General features: G+C 40.6%; 1 protein-coding gene across 2 annotated transcripts in view; it reads right to left on the bottom strand.

Annotated features, from left to right (window-relative positions):
* The window catches only part of galt (galactose-1-phosphate uridylyltransferase), a 105,360-nt gene that overhangs the window by 51,689 nt on the left and 27,219 nt on the right, over positions 1-26,452 (bottom strand). For both annotated transcript variants that reach the window (XM_027141014.2, XM_027141013.2), the window contains exon 7: positions 23,489-23,611. In XM_027141014.2, the coding sequence (XP_026996815.1) occupies positions 23,489-23,611 (123 nt within the window). The remainder of the gene's footprint in view (positions 1-23,488; positions 23,612-26,452) is intronic.

A 26,452-nucleotide genomic window follows, 5' to 3' on the forward strand; every position in this document is an offset into this window, starting at 1 on the left:
GTTTGTGTGTGTATGTTTGTGTGTGCGTGTGTGTGTGTTTTGCGTGTGTGTGTCTGTATGTTTGTGTGTGTATGTTTATGTGTGTGTATGTGTGTGTGTGTGTGTGTGTATGTGTGAACATACACACGCACACATACACACACATACAGTACACACACAGTCATATTGTTTTCATGCCACATCACTGGTGAATTGTTCAGAAGGCAGTGACTTATTTTCTGTAACGAATTTGCTGTTCAAAATTTTCAAATCTTTTAAAATACTATCGTTTCCATTGCAGCTGATTCACAAAGTCTTATAGGGCAAATGCTCCACATCCACCGCTGTGTGTAGAACTGTTCGTATTTTCTGTATAGAGATATTTAGCTAAAGATTTAGAATTTATGTAAGGAGTTTCCAGTGTCAAAGATGCCTTCAAAAGGGATAAAGTGGAAGTGGTAGCTCAGTGGTAAAGGTGTTGGAGTATTGATCGGAAGGTCATTAGTTCGAATCCCAGGTCCACTAATACCCCTTTTCCACCAAAAAGAACCGGGTGCTGGTTCAGAGATAGTGCTGGTGCTGGTTCAAATTCGGTTCCACTGACGATCCTCTAAGAACCGGTTTGCCTTTCCACCGGCTAGAGAGCCATCACAGCGCCGAGTGTGATGTCACTGTATACATGTCATGTGTCCCAGCAACGTTAGCGCAGCAGCAGCAAACACAAACACAACACCAACAATGGCGGATGTTGCTTTACTGTTAATGCTGATGGCTTTGTGAACCTACATTGGCATCCAAACGCGGCGAATCCCACGTGTACGTGTAGCTCCGTGTAATCTGTATAAACGGAGATTGTAATCGATAAAGTACATAACGTTATTTTATTATTAACACAGAAAAAAGGCAGCCTTAGCATGTAGCTACCTACTATCATGTGTGCTGATAACTGATCATATTGCGGTAAAGTAAAAGTGTTAAACATTAGTATACTTAATTTACATTATCAATGTGCTAACATTAGCCCCGCCCCCAGCTCCTGACACAAGCGGTTCTTAAGTCTAGACCAGCAACGTTTTGGTGCTACTTAAGAACCACTTTTCCTGGTTCAGAGCCGGTGCTTTGGCGGTCGAAAAAGAAATAACTGGTTCTAAATTAAGCTCTGGCTCCGAACCAGCACTCGAACTGCCTCAGTGGAAAAGGGGCATAAGACGCCAATACCGGGCCCCTCAGCAAAGCCCTTAACCCTCAATTGATCAGTTGTACAAACTGAAATAAAATGTAAGTCACTCTGGAAAGGGCGATCGCTAGATCCTGTAAATGTAAATAAAGTCACAACATGGGCCTTGGTTAATGGACGTTCCACAAAATTATACTGACCTTTAAAAAGATGCACAAAATGCACTGAGTTGCACTTTAAGGACTATAATGTGTTACTATTGGCAAATTGCTGTTATATAAAGAGGATTAAAAAAAAATACTTCAGACTGTTGTTACATGCTGCTGTTAAAAACATCACCATCTTCGGTGCTATAGCAAAAATAGGAACGATAGACGCTTCACATCTGTCCGTCATTACGTTCCCGTGAAAGCATAATGTTTTATTCATTATACATAAACTCTCTGTTGTTTTAAAGAAAATATTAGAGATTAAGAGATAACGACTAGGATATGTACAGTACTATGCATGAGGAAAATAAAGAACATAACAAGGTCCCGTAAGAAATGGAGTAAAATCAATACATCAATGTAAACCGCAAAGCAAAACAACAACCAGCATTTAAAAAAAAAAAACTGTTCAATTATTCACTTTACCAAACCTTACGCTATCTGACCACATGTTCTATCTCATGATCCGGAGTCCCAATCAACATGAACATCGCCGTCTGAGTTCTCGGTCCTCAACCATCCATAGCTTGCTGGTTGAGTTCCATAATACATGACACATCGCATACTTCAAGGACCAGCTGTGATCTGCAATGCCACGGGCATTTGTTTCACAGCAGCTGACTTTCCAGCGTGATGTCTCTTTACTCGATATCTCTGACTCCCGCCATAAAAATCATCTTGCTGTGCTCAGACTCCATGAAACATCCATGAAGCTACTACAATTACAGTCCTGAAAGCTGAAGGGGGGGAAAAACATCAAACTGTAAAAATAAGGAATCTGAGAGAACGAAGGAAGTATGCTTAAATGCAAAACAGCCTCCTGCGGCTGTCAAGAAAAAAAGAGCGAGTACTTTTTAAAACGTCGTTATCTATCATACATAACGCTTCGCAGGAACCTGCAGCCTCTAAACAGTCACAAAAGGAGAGAGAAGTGCATTTTAAAACACGTTCAGTTCTCTCAGCGAGAGCATTAGAGGTCAGGTAAGTAAAGGTCTTAATTCTACCTCATTGAGAGAGACAGCAGGCATTTTCTTTCTGTCTGACAAGAGTTGGCAGGAAAACGGTCGGTTAGGAGCCGCATCGATTGTCTCGCAAAATGGAGATATAAGACATTCGCAACAGACATTATCCTCAACAAGTGGGGGAAAGTACCAACATTAAAAAGGTGCTCTGAGTGGACGAGTGGTCTCAGAGGAGAGGCTGGTCAGGGGGGGGAAGAAGAGAATAGAACCTAGTTTCATGCAGCCTTGTAGCAAATGGAACCGAAATGAGCAATATGACTAAAAGACCTGGTCAATAGGAATAAAAATGATGATAAATGACATGGCTGAAAACTTTCACCAAATACATTCAGTCTAGAAAACTACTGCGAAATGTGTTACAGCCCCCACAGCAGAAATCATTTCGTTCCCTAACAAGGAGCTGAATGTAACTTGGAGAAGAAGGAAAGCGTAGAGTAGATGTTTGAGCAAAGAATTCTGTCTCTGGAAGTAAAGATGTGGTCCTCAAACCTCGAATTCGGAACGTAACACCGGGTCGAGTGAGAAAAAAGGAAATACAGCATGAAATATCTCGGCAGTGATCTTCTCCTACCAATAGCTAGGGCAGGGGTCGGCAGCCTTGAACACGCAAAGAGCCATTTGGACCCGTTTCCCATAGAAAAAAAAAACACAAGGAGCCACAAAACCCATTTGACATCTAAAATGAAGACAACACTGCATATAGTATGTCGTTTTTTAACTTTATGGAAAGTGTAGAAAAAACTGTAGTGTCTTGTATTTATGAAATCAATGAACTGCTACCGAGTAAACAAAATTTTATTTCTGCAGGCAAACAAAAATATTTTGAACAGTTTAAAGTAACCTTAACAAAAAAGACGCCGAGTTGAAGGTTACTTTCAAATAAAATGCTCAATGTCTAACTGAGTCCTCTTCGTATTCAGGACATCAAAATATTAACTTGCCGGTTGCAGCAAACCATAAATGTGTCGGATTTCGCAAGTCGGCATTTATGACGCATATTTTGGCCGACAAACAAATTAAAACGGTTTATTTTAATGTTACTGTACAAGAACATCATAATCTTAGAATTTAGAATTACATTTTTTAAAAACTAACTAACTAAAATAAATTTCAATTAAATATTTATTTTCCAAATATACAGGGAGACGCAGCAGAGAGATGAAAGAGCCACTCGCGGCTCCGGAGCCGCGGGTTGCCGACCCCTGAGCTAGGGGGATGTGGTAGCTTAGTGGTTAAGACGTCGGACCACTGATCAGAAAGTTATGAGTTCGAATTCACTTAGCAAGGCCCTTAAACCTCAATAGCTCAGTTGTATAAAATGAGATTAAATGTAAGTCGCTCTGGATAAAGGGCATCTGCCAAATGCTGGAGATATAAAGCTCGTTACTAGGTCATGTCAAGTTCTGATGTACACCTCCGTATAAGTTTCCAGAGGTGCATTCGAGCTTGGTGTGTGAAAAATCCTGCAGGATCTGATTTCCATGCGAATGCGAGAACAACACCTGGTTAACATGAAAAGAGTATTCACCCAAACTTGGCAAATATTCCCCAGTAAACAGCTTTGTGGCTTTCGGTTGCTTCTTGGTGTTGATGTTGAGGTTTTGCCCCAAAACCAAGTCCGTAGTGCAATACACTCGTACGCATACACGTCGACACGTTTCCCGCTAATGAACACATGGGCTGTGCTGATTAAAACCAGAAGAAATAAACAAATATAGAGAAAGCAGTGTGATTTTTGTTTGCATCTCTCTGTCAGAAACTGGCAGATGGCCATTCAATAACCGTGAAACAATGAGAGAATGGATTTATTTAGCAGCTTTTCTCACACGGACAATACTGCTGGCGGTGTGTGACTGTCTAAAACCAATCAAACTTTACATTCCTTGGCAGCTTCTAAACACTTCTGGTTTTTAATATTAGCAGTCAGTTTTGCTCAGAAGTGCAGAAACAGCTGAAACGTCCCATCTTTCCATCTCCAGGGCAGCTTGATCACGTTCAGGTCAAATGACCAAGCGAGGCTTAACGTTATGCAAGAAAGTGTCTTCTGCCATTCAAAATATCTCCCACACAGCCGTGTTTAGGGCAGGTGCATGAATACTGTAGGCATAGTAAAGTCAGTCAGTATTCAGACCTCAGCCTTAACATAAGACGGACTTAAGACCCGTTCAGAAAACTGGCAATTTCTTTAAAGCTTAAATGCAAGAGCTTATGTTTTATGCTGGCAGTCTGGACGATGCTGGAAAAAAAAAGGTTTTTTTACTCATATAAAAAAATTAAAAATGTGAACAACTACAGAGGTTTGAACAACGTGCAGGTAATTTGCATGTGAATGATGCATCCAGAAACTTGACTGCTTAAGCAGTTGTGTAAGCCATCTCTGAATACACGATATATTATATGAATATTTACCTGGACTTGAAACTATCTACAATCCAAAACTGAGCACATCTTTATTCAGAGCTCAAAAACTACAGTATAGACCCTTCTATACTGCTTAGACAGTGTATCAGAATAAACTCTGACAGTAGAAGTCGTCAATTAGTAGTCATCGGTTTAGGGGCTTTTTACAGCTGGTCACTGCATACGTTTTCTGTGATCAGATAACTATCCGATGGTAAAAAGACCAGGTCTAAAAGCCCCCCGAAACGGTTGAGACGGATATAAATCCGATCGCTCAAACCACTTCAGGAGGCGGTCTGGGACGCATTTCATATGAAACGGACACGTGTAAATGCATGTGGTTGTTCAAGCATGTGGTTGTCCCCTCCCAAACGGAAGTACGTCACTCGCTGGTGACCTTTCACCCAGGCGTCTCGTTGGGTCTTAAAATGCACTGCTGCTGCCAGCGAAAACGCAGCAAACAGTAAATGCTGTTTTTTTTTGTAGCATAACCATCGTAACAAGTTTTTCGTCTTCTTTTTGTTTGCATTCTAAAAACTGCACACACCAAAGTGTGTTCCATTTCAATTGCCCCGGAAATAAGGTTAAATATATTTGCATTTTGGAAGGGAGTAGAAAGATCAGACTGATATCCGATTCGCCGAAACGCATTTATGTGGCTTAATGAAAATTGAACAGTTTTAACAAATCAGATACAGTAGCTATCGGATCAGAGACAACACATGAAGTGACCAGGTGTAAAAAGGGGCTTTTTACAGCTGGTCACTTCATACGTTTCATACGTCTTCATACGTTCATACATTTTCTGTGATCAGATAGATATCCGATGGTAAAAAGACCAGGTCTAAATGCCCTCCGAAACGGTTTCGAGACGGATATAAATCCGATCGCACAAACCACTTCAGGAGGAGGTCTGGGACGCATTTCAGATAAAACTGAACAGGTGTAAATGCATGTGGTTGTTCAAGCCACATACGTCAGCGCTGTACTCCTCCCAAACGGAAGTACGTCACTCGCAGGTGACTCGCGAGTCGTGCATCGCGCCAGAAACAAATATGTTTTCCCACCAGCGCTGGCTCCGATCTTTCACCCAGGTGTCTCGTTGGGTCTTAAAACGCACTGCTGCCACCAGCGAAAATGCAGCAAACAGTAAATGCTGTTTTTTGTAACAACCGCATACACCAAAGCGTGTTCCATTTCAATTACCCCGGAAATAAGGTACAATATATTTGCATTTTGGGCGGGAGTAAAAAGATCGGATCGATATCCGATTCGCCGTGACGCATTTATGTGGCCTAATGTAAATAGAACAGTTTTAACAAATCAGATAGGTATCGGATCAGAGACAACACATGAAGTGACCAGGTGTAAAAAAGGCCCTTAGATTCTAACACTTGATTATATCATGTATTCCCTTATAGGAAAAAAAATCAATTATAATCACACTATCTGGTGTCTCCCAGGTGAGCATGGTGAGGGTTCCCTTTTGAATCTGGTTTCTCTCGAGGTTCCTTCCTTATCTCATCTCAAGCATTTTTTTTTTGCCACCATTGCCTCCGGCTTGCTGAAAATTATTTAATTATTTTAATATACCTGCAAATCTGCTTTAAAAAAGGAAATATTGACATAACTTTCGAATTTCAAATTACATCCGCGGAAAAAAAAACAGTCCACGAGGAAGAGGAGAAGATAACACACACTGATGGCAGCGGAAGATAAAGAAAACATGTTTGGATGTAATTCCAATGACAAAACTATCATACAGAACACAAAAAAAAACAACAACTATATTTTAAAAGTGGAGCAAGACCAAGCAGGAATCATCTTTTTCACTGGTAAATGTCTGAAACGAAATCATCTCCCATTCTCAGGAGCTGTATGTAATGCATTTGGATTATAGCTCTTTCAAAAGGGCTTTGAATGGAAGGAAATGTGGCTTCTAGGATTTTTTGTGACACAAAATAATAAATAAATAAAAAAAAACTGACGGGGATTCAACACCATCAAACTCACTTCCACTGTAATATACGTCATTTATTATTTCTTCATTACGTGACGTGAAATACAGTTCAGTAGGGTGACCCATACTCAGAATTTGCTCTGCATTTAACCCATCCAAAGTGCACACACACAGCAGTGAACACACACACACAGCAGTGAACACACACACGGAGCAGTCGGCAGCCATTTATGCTGCGGCACCCGGGGAGCAGTTGAATAGGGCTCCTCAGTCGTGGTATTGCGCACTACTCGAACCCACAACCTTAGGGATAGGAGTCAGACTCTCTAACCATTAGGCCACGACTTCCCCCCAATACAGTACACAACTTAAGAGAAAGACCAATGTAAGAAAAAAGGAGTTTATGTCCACATGATCAAATAATACACATTATGGTCTAAATGAATGTCTTATGCTTACTAACTTCATATCTTTTTTGAACACAAATAGAAATAAAAGATTTCCAGACACATTACTATGGTTGTAACTTAAAATAAACAAACAACATATTCGTCATGATTTTTATGCCAATAAATAAATAAATAAATAAATCAACCGGTGTATCTAAATCGCACCAATGTCCATCCTTAGCTGTTGCTCATTGGCCAAAGTAAAGCAAATGAAGCATTGTGACAGACAAACGCACGTCTGAACACATGCCAAAGAAGAATTGGCTTGAGATGAGCTTTGGATATTGTACACCATAAAAACAACCACTATACTCCAATGCTGTACTCATTCCTTCCACACACACACACACACACACACACACGCACACACACATACCAAAGTTCCCTGGGATTTTGTGCAATCAGAGCCTTTTTGTAAGTCACGCGGAGACGCTGCACACAGCAACACAGTGAGGGTGGAAAAGCAAATCTCCTCCTCTCTTCGACGTCCAGCTTCTCCGAGCCGTCGTCCTCGTAACTCTGACTCACGGTCATCTTCGATTAGTCCAGCTGGCAAGAACGCTACCGAGGCCTCTTATCCGCATTACAGTTCGTTTAGATCGTCTCAGCCTACTTCCACCTCCGATGAGAAATTATACAGTCTCATCCCTTCCTTTTTCTTCTAGCCTCAATAAGCTGGCATGTGAGGCAAAAAAATAGAAAAAGTAAAAGAAGCAAAAATAAACAGAAAGATGAGGCGATGCTGTCATTATCATTAAAAGACACGTCCCAGGTGCCCTTTTCACACAGAGCCATGAGAAGCGCTGGAGTGGACATGTGAGAGCATATGATTAACTCATCACGCCGCTATAAAAAGAGCCGCTTTATTCCCACGCCAGGCGCAGATGCTGGCTGTAACTTCTCACAGGATTTTCATCCCCACTATTAGGTGTCTCATTTACAGAAGCTGAGGAGATAAACTTTTCAGCACATGGATGACAGATTTTTTTTGACAAGCGCTGTATTTAAATGTGTTGTTGTTTGTTTATTTTTCGTACAGATCACCGAGAGCTTAAAGCCGAAGCGTTGCTCGACATTGCCATAGGCTCTTAATGCAGTGCATTAGTGATGAAATTAAAACAAGGCTCTAATCAAAGACATGTCATCATCCACATATTGAAATGCTTTGAAAAGTGTTGTGAGTCACGTGCACACTTTTTAACATTCCAAACGTCTTACGGCTCGGGTAATAAGGTTTCCGAGCACTGGGTTTAAGAGTGGCTGTTTGTTCTTTAATAGGATTTTCGCTGTGACTATGAATGCAGATTTACTTCTACATTCATATTTGCATGGATTCATTTACCACTGCACTTTCATTCAAAAGGACATATAAATGATGAAGAATTCATCACACAGTTCGGTGAAAAGAACTGACATGAATACAAATACAAAATTTCCTCCAAATTGACCAGGCGCAATAGACAGACAGTCGGTGTCAGAATGATTGACATCCTTTAAATAGAACGTACATCTGTTACTGTACAAAATAGCAGATAATGTTCTGAGTTGTTCCTTGGAGGATCGGGGTTCAAGCCCCTGCACTACCATTCTGCCACTGTTGGGCCCTTGAGCAAGGCCCTTAACCCTCCCTCCTTACTCCAGGGGTGCTGTAATATGGCACTCTGACCCTAACATCCAAAGTTGGGATATGCAAAGTAATAAAGCTTTCTATTCTATAAAAATACATCAACACATTTTCCACTTCAACTGATTTACTCTCAACAAAACATGTGGCAACTAATGATGATAAAAACATTTACATTTCTGCCATTTGGCAGTAACTTACATCTTTTTATCTTATTTTATACAACTGAGCAGTTGAGGGTCTTCCTAAGGAGCCCAGCAGTGGCAGCTTGGTGGACCCTGGTTTTGAACTCACAACCTTCCAATCACCGTACCCACTTGGCTAACACACATTTGATGAGCAAGACAAAATTTTAAATCAATCCCTTTATGCCAAGGGTTAGTGCTTTGGGGATGTTTTGCAGCTGGTGGTCCATTCAGACTGATAGCATTGTGAATTCTGCAGGGACATTTTAGCCCAAAATCTGTTTGCCTCTCCCAAGAGGTTATGTCTCGGCCCTCATGAGATATTCTGCCTAGAGGAGCGGTCTAGGAATCCCTCTAAAGATGGAAGAAGTGGTCCAGAATCCAGTTAAAGATGGAAGGAGAGGTCCAGAATCCAGTTAGAGATGGAAGGAGAGGTCCAGAATCCTGCTAAAGGTGGAAGGAGAGGTCCAGAATCCAGTTAAAGATGGAAGGAGAGGTCCAGAATCCAGTTAAAGATGGAAGGAGAGGTCCAGAATCCAGCTAAAGGTGGAAGGAGAGGTCCAGAATGCAGCTAAAGGTGGAAGGAGCGGTCCAGAAATCCCAAGCTTGTTAAACATCCTGAAGGCATGAAAACCTTACACTAATCATAATCTTTAATAATCATAAAGTTTTTTAATCTAGTTTTCGGCATTTTATAAAGGGTGCCAATAATTCTCAAGTTCAATAAGACTTCATAGGAGTCTAAACAGGTAAAATGAATATTAGAATAGAAGCTTTTATTTGTCACAGATACACGACATCACAGTGAAATTCCGATCAACAACCCAGAGCCTTAACCGCTCGAGCCACCACGGCCCTGTTTAGGAGAATATTTCCGATTGCCAGTTCGTCTGATATCCCAAGCCAGACAGTTCAAGTGGTGCCAGCAATCATAACGTCTAGATCAGGGTTATGAAGTAATAACGCTCCATACATTTCCTTCTCAAGGTCATATTATGGAAGTGAATTTTTTTCCTGAAATTATTGTGAAAAGGACAGGCTTTGGTACTTTATCAACACTTGTGTCAAGCATTCACTCTATATAAATGCCTGGGTCTGAATTCCAATAAGTCTCTGGGTTTATTTTTTCAGATCTGCTGCACCAGAATAGACTTGTTTAATACTCAGCCGTACAAGGCTGTTATTTTATGCACCTGTTCCTCTCCTCACGAACACCATGCTGTAATCGCCATAAAACAGTGCGTTGTAATTATCACAACACCTTGTGTACGTCTACGGGAAGAAGAATCTCTTACAAAGAGGGAAATAAACTAGCTATGTTAACAAGCTTGTGGTGGCAAACTCCCGCCGTGATCTATTACCTCACAAAGTTAATATTCTACAGACATCTTTATAAAACACATGGCAAACTCGACGGCATCTCGCTAATGAATCATGACCAATCTGTACAGGCCTTAAAAGCGTCAGCCTGGCTCGGCGCAATGCTTACAGGTCTGACACGTCGGTATAAAGCTCTGTAATATCATAATTGTGCAAAGAAACAAGAGTAAATAGAGCCAGACTTTTTTTTTTTTTTTTTACATCATTTTACGCCGTTCTTTTGCACATGAAAGATAGAAGCAGCTGGTAATAAATGACTCATTAGAAAGCAAGACAGAAATGTAATGAATACTTTCAGATGCCATCTAGAAGACTCCATAAGAGACGCGCTAAAAATGTAGGCCAGTGAGGGAGAAAGGCGTTAATTTAAATTATGTTTAAATTCCCTTTAATGACTTTAAAGTCCTTCACAAATTGATTGCGCACCTTAAAATAGATCATTAACCATCATGTGGCAGCACAGCTCATCTATTCCACATTAAATGGGTTTTTTTTTTCTGGCAGTGAAGCCCCCATTGCCAGATTCAATCAAATGCACTCTTGTTATGTATTGCAAACACACACACACACACACACACAGCAAAAGGAACGAGTGATATTACAGGTAAAACCTGCGCTTGGTGACGGTTAAAATGAGTTAATGCAGGAACGGCTACCGGTGACAGTAAAAATTCATTTACCACCAGGTTAATTATTGATTTATTTCTGTGGCAGCGTCTAAGCGGTAACTCAGTGGTTAAGATGGTCCTATGCAGCCCCTATAACAGTTTGGCTGAACTGAACCTCAAACCACCATATTCCAAAAAAGTCCCAGGATGAGATCGGTGAACACACAAATGCAAAAACCACCCAAAAATGTTGTTTCAATTCAGCGAGCACTGAGCACTGAGATGTTCCTCACTCAAGCCAAATGAATTCATGTAAAACCTGAAATATAAAAAAAACTACTTTGTAATTATCAAGCATTGCTTTAGTTCAGGCAGGCCACGTCGTCAAGCATGTATCAGCCGATAATCAGCTGTTCATGACGCGCACCAATCCGTCATCCATATTATTCGACCCTTTAAATTCCCACTCGTTGAGCCGCCTTTCTAGCGCATCGCTGCTGCTGCGATTTAAACTCCCTCCTCCAACCCCGACTCCACCTAGCCGAAACCCGTTGTACCAGTTTATGCTATAATTCTTCATCATGTATTTGTTTTTTCTTCTCTCTCTCTATTTATTTATTTTTAAAAACATGTAAGCGAGCGTATTTAATACTATGCATGATTAATGGTTCTGCTGTTATACAAGGCGTCTATTTTATTTTCTAGTTGCTGCTCTCCCCGCTCTGTGCACGCATGCGCATGGAAGGGCGCGTGGATTTTTCCCTAGAACAGAACCACACCGCGTACACTAACTGTATACATATCATCTTATAAATCCTCATCCTCAAAGTGGTCCTGACTTAACTTATTTTATTAGTATTTTGCTACCATTTGTGTAAAATACACTATATGGCCAAAAGTATGTACACTCTTGACTCTCATATCAATATGATGTACGTATCTGTATTTGTAGATTTCAAGCATGACAATGCTGCTGTGCACAAAGTGAAATCTGTAATTATATGGTTTACACCAAGGCTGGAGGACACAGGGTTCAGAACCCTGACCTCAGTAATCTGAACACCTTCAGGATGAACTGAAATGACAGTGCACCAAGCCTCCTCGCCTAATATAGGTGCGTGACCTCTCGAGGGTGAATGGGTCAAACTCCACATCCATGCTTCAAAATCTTGTGGAAAACCTTCCCAGAAGAGTGAAGGCTATTATTTCAGCAAAAGGGGGAACAATTAAATATTAAAGCCCTTGGTTATGGAAAGGTTTATTCAATACACAGGTGCACATATAAGCTTGGCCATGAAGTGTAAGTTAGAATAAAAATACAAGGTTGCTTTACTAACTTGGTAATATTACTGTTGTGTATGAAAAAAAAAAAATCAACCTTCACCATTAACCTTAATCCTTTAATCCCCTAACCTCCCACAGCAATTGTACTCATTTTCTATAGTTATTTCGGACGCGGTTAATAAAATAAAAACGATTCTGTTATCATGTCAAGTCATGGCTAAAAGAGGCTCACTGTAGAGGCACAGATTTGGCAGATCCTTAAATAGTGCTTTTGACCTTGAACTCATCTCAATCACTCAGCGAAAGAGCGTTTCCTCCTTCCTCGTCCCACTCAGCCTTTAACTCGCGCAGATGGAGATGCTTCACATTAAGCTGTCACTCGCGGCCGTACTCCAAACACAATAAAGACGAGTGTGTCAAAATCTCCACAATAAAGATCCTACAAGGATATTTCCTTAATTAATGGAATTGTTTCCATTACTTAGCTGAGCAATAAAAGTCTTTTCTCGGTTTCATCTTGAATCACAAGCACTAACATGCCTACTGTACGCGTCTTCACAGAAACACCGAAGGTGAAAACGTTACAAATTCCTACAAAGCTCCCTTCGTGAAGGATAATGAAAGGAAGAACTGCCTCATCTCGTCAGATTAAAGTAGAGGGTGATGTCTTCTATCAGTGGCATTAAAATGCTCATTAACCTGCAGAGTCACCCCTGCAGCAGTCATTACAGCCGTCCTTTCGGTGACTCACCCTCAGCCAACCAGCCTCCGCGTTACTCCACACAGACTGCTGGGATATTCGCATGTGAATACTTGCTCCCAAAAGGCAAACCAAGAATCCATCCCAATATACTTCTACCAAAAATGTTCTTCATGCGCTTGTCTTTCAATAAGGTGCTTTTTATAGCTGTGTGTGTGACAGCTTCTGCTAGGAATCATGTCAACACAGCATATTATACATATTATACTGGACCACGGTCACTCAAGAGGTGAGAAGTTTTGAAACTTTTTTAATAGAAACCTATATACGAAGGGGAAAGTGGAGAATATGGATACTTTATACTGACTGCTATATGAGTGTCAACCTGGAACTTCTTTATATTATATATTATATTGTGCTGAAAATGTTGTGTACGAGACAATACTTACGACACGCAATAGTTATAGAGATATTTCATCATTTCCTACAAAACTCCTAAAGAAATCCCACCGGTAGACTGACAGACGTCCTTCATCGCCAGTGAAAACGAAGACAGGATCGCGCACGTGTTTTATTTTTGGCCGTGGACTTTGCTTTGCATTTTAATTTAATGCCAACTGTTCTATGTTGCTGCTCATGAAAATGCAATTGTAAATATATGTTTTGTGGTTGAATTTAAATCACACACACATACACACACACACACACACACACACACACACACACACACACACACACACACACACACAGCAAATTTGATTGCAGTGCACATTTCATTAGCATTTTGTAATTAGCATCTGAATTTGAATAAAGTCTGGAGGATGCTGCCATATGAGCTGTAACCGGTACAAGGTCAGCAAATCCATTAATTTTTTTTTTAAACCTGGCGAATACTTGGCACAAGCCAGGAATATTTCCTTTCTAATGAGAGGTGAGCTATGCTCTATATTCAACTGCAGGAATATTGGCTTCAATCCTGAGGGCCACAGATACTAACCTGGCTATGCTGCTGTTCCCCTGAATAAGGCACTAGAACCCGAGATGCTCTACAGATACTGCAACAAGGAGGTAACAACGAGGTCCTGTCACACACTACACACATCATCCTACCCCCCGGGGCAGGTTCGTCTGACGCGAACCTGTTTGTTCTTTATATACTATACAAGATGACAGACGAAATAGACGTCTCATAACGTGCGGTAGATTATTGCACTCCATTTTTAAGCTGAGGTTTCATATATATATACACAGGCAGATGGTCTTGATGAAAGAGACGTGAACACAGTGTGCATAAGTGGCTGAGAATCTATACAACATTCATGAGGCTTTTTTCCACCCCAATTGAGACATCTGGTAATTATTTGCCCATGGATGGACATTTCACCTGGACCATTTTCAAAAACCTGAGGCAGTGCTTCATTTAGTTTATTATCAGAAATGGAAAAATGCTACGGGGGAAAAAAATGAGAGAGGATGAATACGGAATGAAACCGGAGCCGTCCTGTGTTTTTCGGCCACTTCTCTTTCAAGAGGAATGACAGATCTCTGAGTTTCCCATGTGAAGGAGGCTCAGGGCTGCAGTGAGGCACAGCAGGACCATGCCTTTCAGCCTTCACCACTCCCCATGCCCTGTCAAAAACGGTTTGGGAGCTGACCGTCCGTTCACAACGGAGATGTGGCAAGGAAAACAAACAATCCAGGATTTGCCTGAGGGGAGGGGAGGGGAGTGGGGACTCTTCTTCTCATTTCAGGGTTGTCTATTAGCCAAATATCGCTAGTGTCACCCTGCTTCTCCTGTCAGAAAGAACAAACTTTTCTTTCCGGTGAGATCAAGTTCAAGCTCGACTTTAAAAGTAAACAACATTCATGTATCCAACATCTACCAAAAAAAAAAAAAGATTTGTAACCAACTATAAATCAACCCAGGAGAACATTTTTTCCAGAGGTCAGAAGTAGAGGAGATCCAAATTCTCTCTGCAGGTACGCAGATGGTCAGCGATGACATGCCAATAATCTCGGCGTGTAAAAGCGCACACGCGGGCCAAAGCAGGACAGATTGTGGACGAGGAAAAAGACCGTTTCTAGATGAGAGTGTGAAATAGCCACTAGTGAGGAAGCGGGGAAATGAGCCACACTCACCCTGTGAGAATGGACAGCATCCATCACATGGTGAGATTAGCAGAAGGGCCTACGTGAAAACCGTCCAAAACCTTTTTGAGGAATGCATCATGTTTTTGGATCGATCCTCCATAGTCTTTATTTTGACTATTCAGGCTGTCATAGCTTGTGAAATTTGAGATGTAAATGTGTAAATAACAAATCTGATCAAATAGGCTTTCTAATGACATCTCCTATTAGATCCTAAAAATCATAAATATACACAAGTCAAGCAAAAAAAGCTTTAAATGAATGCACAGAGTTTATTCTCAGGTTTTTCCTGTAGTAACTCTGACGTAATGAACACTCCAATAAACAGATTTTATATTAGTTAATGTGCTCATGTTTTTTCTTTGAGATTCTTTGCTAGGGATTCTTTAGCATCGGCGCCGTAACAGTTAGAGGTAAATACGTGATAACAGAAACCTGATGTCACGAACTCACCTGCAATTTCCCATCCTGTCCAGAGGAGACAACCCTCGCCTGAGTTCTGAGCCTTTCAGGGTCACGGGCTTATGGCTTCTTGGTGCAAAGCGTCATCAGTTACTTCACTGAGTGCCAAGCCTTGCATATTCGCCATTGTTTTGCCTTTGTGTATGTTCACTGTTTTGGATTTGCTATGCGGACTGATTTCTCGGCTTGTTCTGACCTACTGCATGTTTGCCTGACGTACTTTGCCTTCTATATTAAACATCTTTGTACCGCGATATGGATCCTGCGCCATCATCGATACACTTGTTTTCTAGACCTTATACAACATTAAACTAAGCTACAGTATAATAAGATTTCTAAAAAGTATGATGAGTCATTGTGAGACTCATGATGAGTCCGATCTGTGGGAATCGGACCAGACAGGTAAGCCTTCATTCCCCATAAGCCATAATGAGCCTTGTGCGTCTCTGTCACTATCACTGATTCACCAGGGGTCCTTTTTTGTTCTACTTTTGGTCAGTTCTAATCACTGCATAACAGGAACACACCACAAGTCTGTTTGAAGATGGCTAGACGACTGGGTCAGAGTATCACAATCTGGTCTATCAGATCCTTATATCGGGTTCCTTAAGTGACGTTCTTGATAAAATATCCCACATCCCTTCACAGGTGGCACTGTAGTTTTAATATTAGGACCAATATTTGTGTCCGTGTGTGTGTCTGCGTGTGTATATATGGGGCATGTGGTATCCTAGTAGTTAAGGTCTTGGGCTACCAATCAGAAGGTTGTGAGTTCAAATCCCAGGTCCACTAAGATGCCACTGTTGGGCCCCTGGCCCTTAACCCTCAATTGCTCAGTTGTATAAATATGAAATAATGTAAGTCACTCTGGGTAAGGGCATCTGCTAAATGCTGGAAATGTAAATGTACATATAATATATATATATATATATATATATATATATATATATATATATATATATATATATATATATATATTGTACATACAGTATCTCACAGAAGTGAGTACACCCCTCACATTTTTGTAAATATTTTATTATACCTTTTCATGTGACAACACTGAAGAAATAACACTTTGCTACAAGGTAAATTAGTGAGTGTACAGCTCGTATAACAGTGTAAATTTGATGTCTCCTCAAAATAACTCAGCACACAGCCATTAATGTCTAAACCGCTGGCCACAAAAGTGAGTACACTAGGTGAAAATGTCAAAATTGGACCCCAAGTGTCAATATTTTGTATGGCCACCATTATTTCCCAGCACTGCCTTAACCCTCTTGGGCATGGAGTTCACCAGAGCGTCACCAGTTGCAACGTCACCAGTTGGAAGTCCCCTTCCACTTCTCCATGATGACATCAAGGGGCTGGTGGACATTAGAGACCTTGCGCTCCTGCACCATAAATTGACACTGTTATACAAGCTGTACACTCACTGCTTTACCTTGTAGCAAAGTGTTATTTCTTTAGTCTTGTCACATGAAAAGATATAATAAAATATTTACAAAAATGTGAAGGGTGTACTCACTTCTGTGAAAAATATATATATATATATATATATATATATATATATATATATATATATATATATGTATACACACACACACACACACACACACACACACTACCCCATTATTCCAGACACAGAAATAAAGGAGCAGTGAATCAACACCGGGGCCGTGTGCCACTTCCAGCTGGTCAGCAGATTTTTCTTGACCCCCTGCTTGCCCACACATGAGAGATTAAATGGAGCCCAAGTCAGCCATAGCAACTCTGTAATAATGGGAACTCCTGGGTCAGGATGGAAGCCATTGAGGGGCGTACAAGATGAGTTACCTCCATTTTTCGCAATCCCTCTGGCACCAAATCAAACCTCTCCTCCAAAACCAGAGCCAAACATAAAAGTAAAATTAAACACATCCGTCCTGTTCTGGACAGCATATTATTAAAATGCACGCTACATCTCAGAGCTGAGTCAATATTTAATATTAACAGTCAGTAGAACGAAATGAGTCCGGTCATTTTACTTTACACCACACACACTCATTTAAAACTATAGAACTACAGTATAATATTGGATCTCAGATTGCTTCGAGTAATTCTTAACACTTTTACTACGACCTGAATTTTCGAGTTCTTAAAGGAAATTCAGAGCACTTTTCACAGGCAGCACCGTTGCAGCACAATCCAGAATCAAAGAACCAGAAATGATGGAAATGACTTAAAGAGAAGGAATGATGCTTGACCGACAGCGTAAACAATGTAAACGATCGACGAAGCGTAAAAGTTGCAACGAAAGCTCAATATTTATGCAAGGGAAGCTAAAATTACAGACGAGCGATCTAGAGCAATGCAAATTGAGTTAAACAAGCCGGCATGTTGTTAGTTAATTATTTGCACAGTATTGGCCTCATCACCATGATATTACACAACAGCGTGATATAATGCACTCGGTCCTCTGATACGTTCCGGAAAGCTCCATTATTTTTAATGTGAGTAATATCAGATGTGCTTGATGAGTAGGTTATTTATTTATAGATTTTTCACTTATACAGTACATCAGTGCTATTAAATTCCTCTCCACTTGCTTTTCTGTTTCTAACCATCCTGAGGCGCCTAGAGACGTACCGGCTTTAGTTAGATTCGGTTTCATGAAGATTTCAGACATTCAAAAAGAAGATGCCAACTCCATGTGGTCTTTGGGGACGACGACCTCCTAATCGATACGTAATTGTCAGACTGGATCTGAGTGTAGAAAGGACATTAAATGGGGACAACTCATAACTCGTATGAAGGACGCAGTACATGGACAGATTACAAAAGTGTGTGCAGTTCTTGATATGATAAAGTTTGTGGAACAGTTCTAGAAGTCAGGAGTCTCCAGTGCGTGCACTTTGTTTAAGGCCAAATAAGTTGCTCAGTGAACACGCAACACATTAGAGACAGTTATAAAGGCAAAAGTACGGCAGTCTTAAAATGCCATGCATTATTACATTTTTTTCTTTCTTCTCGTCTTGTTTTGTCGTGATCAATTTTTCATGATCTTGACATAAGAAAACGTTCTAGAGGAAGTAAAAGCACAGTAAAGCAGCATCATGGATGATCGCGTGCACTTTTACTTTAATCAGGGACTCATGTGATTGACAACTTCCACAAAAAGGAGGCTGTGATGTCTGCATCTTTATCGTCGATATAGAGAACAATATAGAGATCGTACCGCAGTCAATCCAGCTGCAGTTAGACTAGCCGCGCGTATATTTCAAGGTCCCGGCTTTTAGATACTTAGCGGTAACAACGCTAAAAGCACAAGCTCTTACATTACAGAACAATAAATGAACACAAACGATCTTATTTAATAAATGCACAACAAAACCAATCCAATATATATATTTTTTTATATACTTTTGCTGTGGAGATCATGATGAAATTAAGTCTTTATCACGAGAAAAGAAGAAATAAAGAAAATATATAATAATAGGACTTCCGTACAAAGAGGTAAAGGGTAAGTAAATTATTTAGAATAATTATATCATGTGGTTAAAATAGCAAAATAATGCCAAACTTTATAATAGAATTCTGTTATTTTTACGACAAACACAGTAACTCACACTATTTATCCATTATCTCTATCTACAGTATTTAATTAACACAACTAGGGTTACAAGTATTGAGACAGTAAACATCATCCCACAAGGTCACGAGGTCATAAGGCCTTATTTTTATCTTGTCCAGAAGTTGTTTTTTTTTTAAATCCGGTGAAAATAAAAGCCAGTTTATAAAACATAGACAAATGAAAACATATAATGGTTGATATAGTAAACTTTCTGTTAGTAGACAGTTATGTAACACGTCCAGTATCAGTGTTTGGTTACAGTCGATAATAATAAAATAAAAAAATAAAAAAAAAAATAAAAAAAACAAAGGGATTTGATATAAATCTATAACTGGAATGATAAAAGAAAAAAAATGTGTCAGTCAATAATAAATTTATTTAAGTTTAATAATAAGTTTATTATTAACTCACTGGTAAATTGTTGTGTTATTAGCAAAGTAACATGATTTAGACTATATGATTACATGTAAATACTCCGCCTTGGGCTGTTATTCCTTCCATGGCACTGATAATAACACACCAGTAATTTCAGCCAAGTGAAAAACCGCACACTGGGGAAAACTATTACCCACACAGACTCATCCGTAGCCACAACATGTCCTGCTGCTGTGTAATATTCTCATTCCACAAACAGCACACAAGCCTCTAATTTGTATGTCTTTCTACAGACATTATGTAGCGACACACTTCATAATCCAACCTGCCTTTTTGCATCCAGATGAAGTACGTATCCTCCACCCCAACTTTTCCGAGCAATTTAACTGAGCTGAGAGTAATTTCTCCACCATTATGCTAATCAGTGAGTTTTTTTTTTTTATTCCCATGCTGTAAGCAATAAGAGAGAGAGAGAGAGAGAGAGAGAGAGAGAGAGAGAGAGAGAGAGAGAGAGAGAGAGAGAGAGATGCAAAATCATCTGGCTCCTCTGTTCCTCCTGCAGACCCTCGGCACAAACACAAGTGTGTTATTATAATGGAGCACCGGGTGAGAGCACCAGAGTACGTGCTCAGCTGTACGTGCTAACGTCTCCTGATCCCTTGTAGAATGCAGTGAAGAACGTGAGACGGGAGAAAGAAAAATGACAGATGATGGCTGAAGGTATAAATCTGGGTCTCAACAACTCATGTAAGGAGCTGCTAGAGCAATCAGAATACTGTATATCAGACACTGGAGCTGAAAGATATGTTCAGAATTAGAAGACGGCGCTGTCGAATCCTCCAATCTGATTGGTCAGAAGGTGTTGATTCACGATACTTCCAATAACAGGAGTTCTAGCTACAAGGCGAAAGTTTTATTTTATATTAACACTCTGGTTGTAACGTTATATTAAGTCTCTAGTAGGCGTTTCTATTACTGGTTGCCATAGCAATAACCGCAGCAAATTTATTTTGAAACTAGCACAAAGTAGCAAGTCAGAAATCGTAAGACGTCATCCATCGACAGGTAAAAGTTCAGCTGGTGAAAAGTGCAAACCAGTGTACTGTAGCAGGACAAAACTCAGGAGAAGCAACCAGAACGTCTCAGGAGCATCAGGTATAACCAGACTGAGCGATTACGTCTCAGCTCCATGGAACTGGAGTCCATAAGTGTTGTGTCAGGTGACTGTGTGCGGTGATGGGACGTGTTGTCCGTGGCAGCTCTCGGAAGCTCTCCATCTTCACTAACGCAGAACTAACGTCACTGAACACTTAAATGAGTTATTTCATCCTTTAATGAAAATAAATTAGAATTATTGGCACTGAAAGAAATCTCTGAGTAATTCTAAATATACACAACATAACAATGCATTATTCAGATTTAGTCCAGTTAGAAATGGTTCATCTCTGTTCAAATCCAGTATGTCATTACGGCACCGGATGAGTTTTCGCCACAATTTCCTACACTTCCTACATTTCCATTATAACCCCAAGATGATGACTGAAGGCCTACGACTGGCATATTAAGCCACAGGAACCACACAGTACAGACTAAAAGGAGATCGGGCTGAGTATAAAACACATAAATGTTGTTAGTTAATTATTAGAGCAGTGTCTATAGTCGTGATATATTCAGGACCGGACTGCTTTATACAGAAAGGTGTCCATGTTCAGCTTTGTATTTCTTTTCCACTGTGTCACTCCACAGTGGTGCTTAAAGGTGGGGTGCACGATGTTTGAGAAGTGCATCAGAAAACTGAGTCGGGCCGACAAACAAAATAAACGCGTAGCCAAATAGCAGAAAGGGGCGTGTCTTGTCAATATGCGGTGGAGCGAGTGTTCAGTGCGCGTGTCTGACATTAGCAGAAAGGGGCGTGTCTTGTCAATATGCGGTGGAGAGTGTGTTCAGTGCGCGTGTCTGACATTAGCAGAAAGGGGTATGTCTTGTCAATATGGGGTGGAGCGAGTGTTCAGTGCGCGTGTCTGACATTAGCAGAAAGGGGCGTGTCTTGTCAATATGCGGTGGAGAGTGTGTTCAGTGCTCTTGTATGACATTAGCAGAAAGGGGTGTGTCTTGTCAATATGCGGTGGACAGAGTGTTCAGTGCGCGTGTCTGACATTAGCAGAAAGGGGCGTGTCTTGTCAATATGCGGTGGAGAGAGTGTTCAGTGCGCATGTCTGACATTAGCAGAAAGGGGCGTGTCTTGTCAATATGTGGTGGAGAGAGTGTTCAGTGCGTGTGTCTGACATTAGCAGAAAGGGGCGTGTCTGGTCAATATGTGGTGGACAGAGTGTTCAGTGCGCGTGTCTGACATTAGCAGAAAGGGGCGTGTCTGGTCAATATGTGGTGGAGAGAGTGTTCAGTGCACGTGTCTGACATTAGCAAAAAGGGGCGTGTCTTGTCAATATGCAGTGGACAGAGTGTTCAGTGCGCGTGTCTGACATTAGCAGAAAGGGGCGTGTCTTGTCAATATGCGGTGGAGAGAGTGTTCAGTGCACGTGTCTGACATTAGCAAAAAGGGGCGTGTCTTGTCAATATGCGGTGGAGAGTGTGTTCAGTGTGCATATCTGACATTAGCAGAAAGGGGCGTGTCTGGTCAATATGTGGTGGAGAGTGTGTTCAGTGCATGTGTCTGACATGAGCAGAAAGGGGCGTGTCTTGTCAATATGCGGTGGACAGAGTGTTCAGTGCGCGTGTCTGACATTAGCAGAAAGGGGCGTGTCTTGTCAATATGCGGTGGACAGAGTGTTCAGTGCGCGTGTCTGACATTAGCAGAAAGGGGCGTGTCTTGTCAATATGCGGTGGAGAGAGTGTTCAGTGCGCGTGTCTGACATTAGCAGAAAGGGGCGTGTCTTGTCAATATGCGGTGGAGAGAGTGTTCAGTGCGTGTGTCTGACATGAGCAGAAAGGGGCGTGTCTGGTCAATATGTGGTGGAGAAAGTGTTCAGTGCGTGTGTCTGATATTAGCAGAAAGGGGCGTGTCTTGTCAATATGCGGTGGAGAGAGTGTTCAGTGCGCGTGTCTGACATTAGCAGAAAGCGACTGAAACACTGACATGGCAGATACCTGCCATTACCTCTGTCTTGGGTTCTAGGTGTTGAACGCTGTCTTCCGCGCGAAACGGAGCTAAACCTTTCATGGTACAACACACAGTACTGCAAAAACACATTTGTATTACCATAGTATTACTCATTGTGTACATTTATTGATAAAAATATCCCCTCGGCCAGCTGCCCCAACAGGTTCCGCCATAATAGTTGCCTGGATTGCGTATGTATGTGTGGGCGGAGCTATCAAAACAGGGGTGACACCCATTTGGGTTAGGGGGCGTGTTTGTTTTGGTGATTTCAAATGTCAACATTGGCTTTTAAATATTGTGAAAGGAGACATTTTTTTTTCAAACAAATGTTTCTATCTTCAAAGTAAATGTAGACATCATGCCTCTCTCTACTCTCTTAGACGTCCTGAAGTGCTTGCTCATACGCATCTAAAATCTGAAGGGGTTTATCTTCAACCAGTAAAATTCGATGTAAGGTAGGTAGGAGAGGGAAAAACAAACATCTCACGCTGAACGCCAACAGACATTTTACATCAGGCTTGTGGCGATTAAACAATTTGTATGATTAAACTGATTACAAATGTCCAATAAGTGTCCAATATCTGCTACGAACAATGACGTACAATACAATTTCCTCAGGACAGCAGGTGACTGAACGCTATTATCCACCCTGTCATCATTTCACTACGTACTTTCACACAGCCCTGCATATTATGACCTCTTCATATCTCTCTAGGATTCATCTAGAACCCAGTGACTCGGAGCAAATGTGTGATCAGATTAATGTATTAATTTGCATGTCTTTCCGTGTTGTGTTACCTGAGCCTGCGCTTCCATGTGAGCGTACTGCAACAGCATGGGCTCTCCGTGAAGCTGTTTATATTCCCTCTGACAGCGTTCAGCCAGCGCCGGTTCATTAGGCAGGAAGCTGCTGGCCCAAACCTGCACAAAGACAGCAGGGATATCACATCGAGCCACTGCGGCTATCTTCACAAATCTATAACGTTTACCAAACACAAGCGGCACAAGAGGTTAAAAAAAAAAAAAAGCAGGCAGAATAACAAATAATGATATGAATACTCACTTTCCCTGTCATGAAAATAACAGCATTCACATTAAAGACTCACTGAAGAGGGTTTTGAAAAAACGTTAGGCTCCTTAAAGGCTTTCAAAGACTGCAGCTCGTCTTCAGCGGAGCTTTAAATAAAAATGGATTTTGCCTCAAGGCCAATTCAGACAAAATAAAACGTTCCAAAAACTTTTCGGTCTTCCTTCAGACGCAATGGATCTTTTAACACAAAAGACTGCCAGTGGAGTCTCAAAACTCCTCACCTTTAATTCAGCTTCTATACAGTACTAGGCACTGAGGACTTTCTTTTGTCACATTACTGTATGTCTTTCATTAGCTTTTATGCCGTCTGATTACATGCCACAAAGTGGGAGCAATTTAGAGCAAGATTATTGATATTTGTATAAATGAGTCATTCAAATATGTCACTTGAATAGAAAAAAATATTTATTATTAAACATTCTTATTATTTATTTATTTATTTATTTATTTATTTATTTGTATTTACTTATTAATTATTATTATCATTACTATTATTATTTATTAATTATTATAATTTTTATTAATAATTATTTTAGTATTATTAATAATAAAGTAGTAAAAAAAAAAATAATTCTAAAAAGAGCAAAAAAGTTCCAGTGGACTGGATGGATTTTGCGAATGAGTCGGCCATTTTGACTCCCTGATCGGTGCCCTGACTACTGAACCGGGGTCGAAACCAGAAACACCAAACACTGATTTTGAAGGATTGGTTTGTCATGTGAAAAGTCTGAGCTGAATAAATACTGTTGTATAGTGAGAGTGTGGAGGAGTCTAGGTTTGTGCTATCAGTAATCAAGTGACTGTTAACATGACCGTGTGTGTGTGTGTGTGTGTGTGGGTGTGTGTGTGTGTGTGTGCGTGTGCGTGTGTGTTGTCCAAGGTGTCTGTGGATCCGTCTTAATCAGCTCCCTAGTTCAGCAGTCAGGGCACTGATCAGGGGGTCAGACATTTTAATCTCTCTCTCTCTCTCTCAATCAATAAATCCAGTGTTCTAAAGCTTCCTATAACAATAACAATACCAACAACAAAAGAGCATCGATCATGGCTGTGTTCCCTTACTAAATATTGAATATTTTCTGAAGCCTCTCAGCCGACTTCGTAAGTCAATCGTAAATAGCTGTTTTTTTATTGTTGTAGCTTTCAAACGATAGCTAACGTTAACGACGTTCATTTTTATCTTTATAAAATATATATGAGTCCAGCGACCTTCAATTGTTCTAGCTAGCCTACCAAACTGAAGTACCATGATAGAAACATCTGTGATTACGAACATACATTTATATGATGATTGCGTTTTTTTTTTTTTTTCAGTGACTGATGAGGACATTGGGATGTCATCAGCATCTGAATGTGTAGTGAAACTAGAGTTCTTATAGTGCCCCAACTCTAATATACTAAGAGTCACTAGCTAGGGCACTAGAGAGCTGATTGATATGAGCCCCATGTTTATAGGTAGAGATGCATTGTGGGAAAGCTAAATAATCTTGAATAGAATTATAAAGTTCTAGAGTATTTTCTGTTATAGATTTAAAATAATCTTGAATATTAGACTATTAACGTGTTAAACATATTATACAGATTGTGTTCTTTTGAGAAGCTTCTTTTCAAGGTTTTTATCCTTGCTAAAAGTGTGTGTCCATGAAGCATGTTAGATGGAATGAGATCATCTCTAGAGGTTTCTGTTAGATAATCAACACTTTAAACTGCACCGCTAAGGACTGTGAACGCAATAGAGAGGCTTTTCTCAGTAACAGTGGGTGTCGGGAATTTTTTATTTTATTTTTTTTTTTTTATCAGTTCTACACATCACTAATCAGGAGCATTTTTTACAGACTTCTAGCATGAGCATGCACTTCCTCAACTGGAGCTAAAATCATTTTCTGGCTCGCGACTAGACACCACCGTGAGCCTTAAAGTGGTTTCAGAGTGAGAGGCAGATTAAAGCTGCAATGAGGTGACAAGGACATCAAGATGTCAACGGAAAATGAGGAGAAAAACAGCGCTGAACGACTGAAACAAGCACGAGACAAGGGGATTCAAATGAAGGCAGAATGCATTTCGGCTGCTGGACTGCAAACGCAAAAAAATTCTATTAAAGCACTAAAGTTGAGATATTATTACTTCATGTTCTAAAGAAAAAAAAAAGGAAGAAAAGAATAAAATGGTGCAGAGTGTAACAGGCTCAATAAACTTTAAATGAGGAAAAGTCTGGAAAAGGCACATTATAGCAAAGCAAAATGACTGGAGCTGAAGCAACGGCAGTTCCAGGATTCATTTGTAATGACAAGGAGTCGTTTAAGTCGACGGTCATTACCTTCCGAGTTATACATCAACTCGGTGAAATACTGCTTCCCAGTCACGTAGTGAGAAGTCTAAGGCTTCGCTTTTACTTTTGAGGGATTGTGAGGTTTAATCCTGACGACGGATGACCAGGAGTCGAACTGGGAGTCTAATCCACAGGGTGGGAAGGACGGCTTCTATTTCTCAGCTGTCAATCAGAGCCACTGAGGCATTTAGAATCAATGTCATGAAGGGTTGAATCGTGGGATTGATCTGCCATATTGTCTGTACAAAAGTGGTTCGGGTTATGTTTAAATGTTGGATGTTAAAAGTTTTTTGGGGAGGGAGAGAGAGAGAGAGAGAGAGAGAGAGAGAGAGAGAGAGAGAGAGAG

Source organism: Tachysurus fulvidraco, chromosome 20 (assembly GCF_022655615.1).
Source record: "Tachysurus fulvidraco isolate hzauxx_2018 chromosome 20, HZAU_PFXX_2.0, whole genome shotgun sequence".
Lineage (NCBI taxonomy): Eukaryota > Metazoa > Chordata > Actinopteri > Siluriformes > Bagridae > Tachysurus > Tachysurus fulvidraco.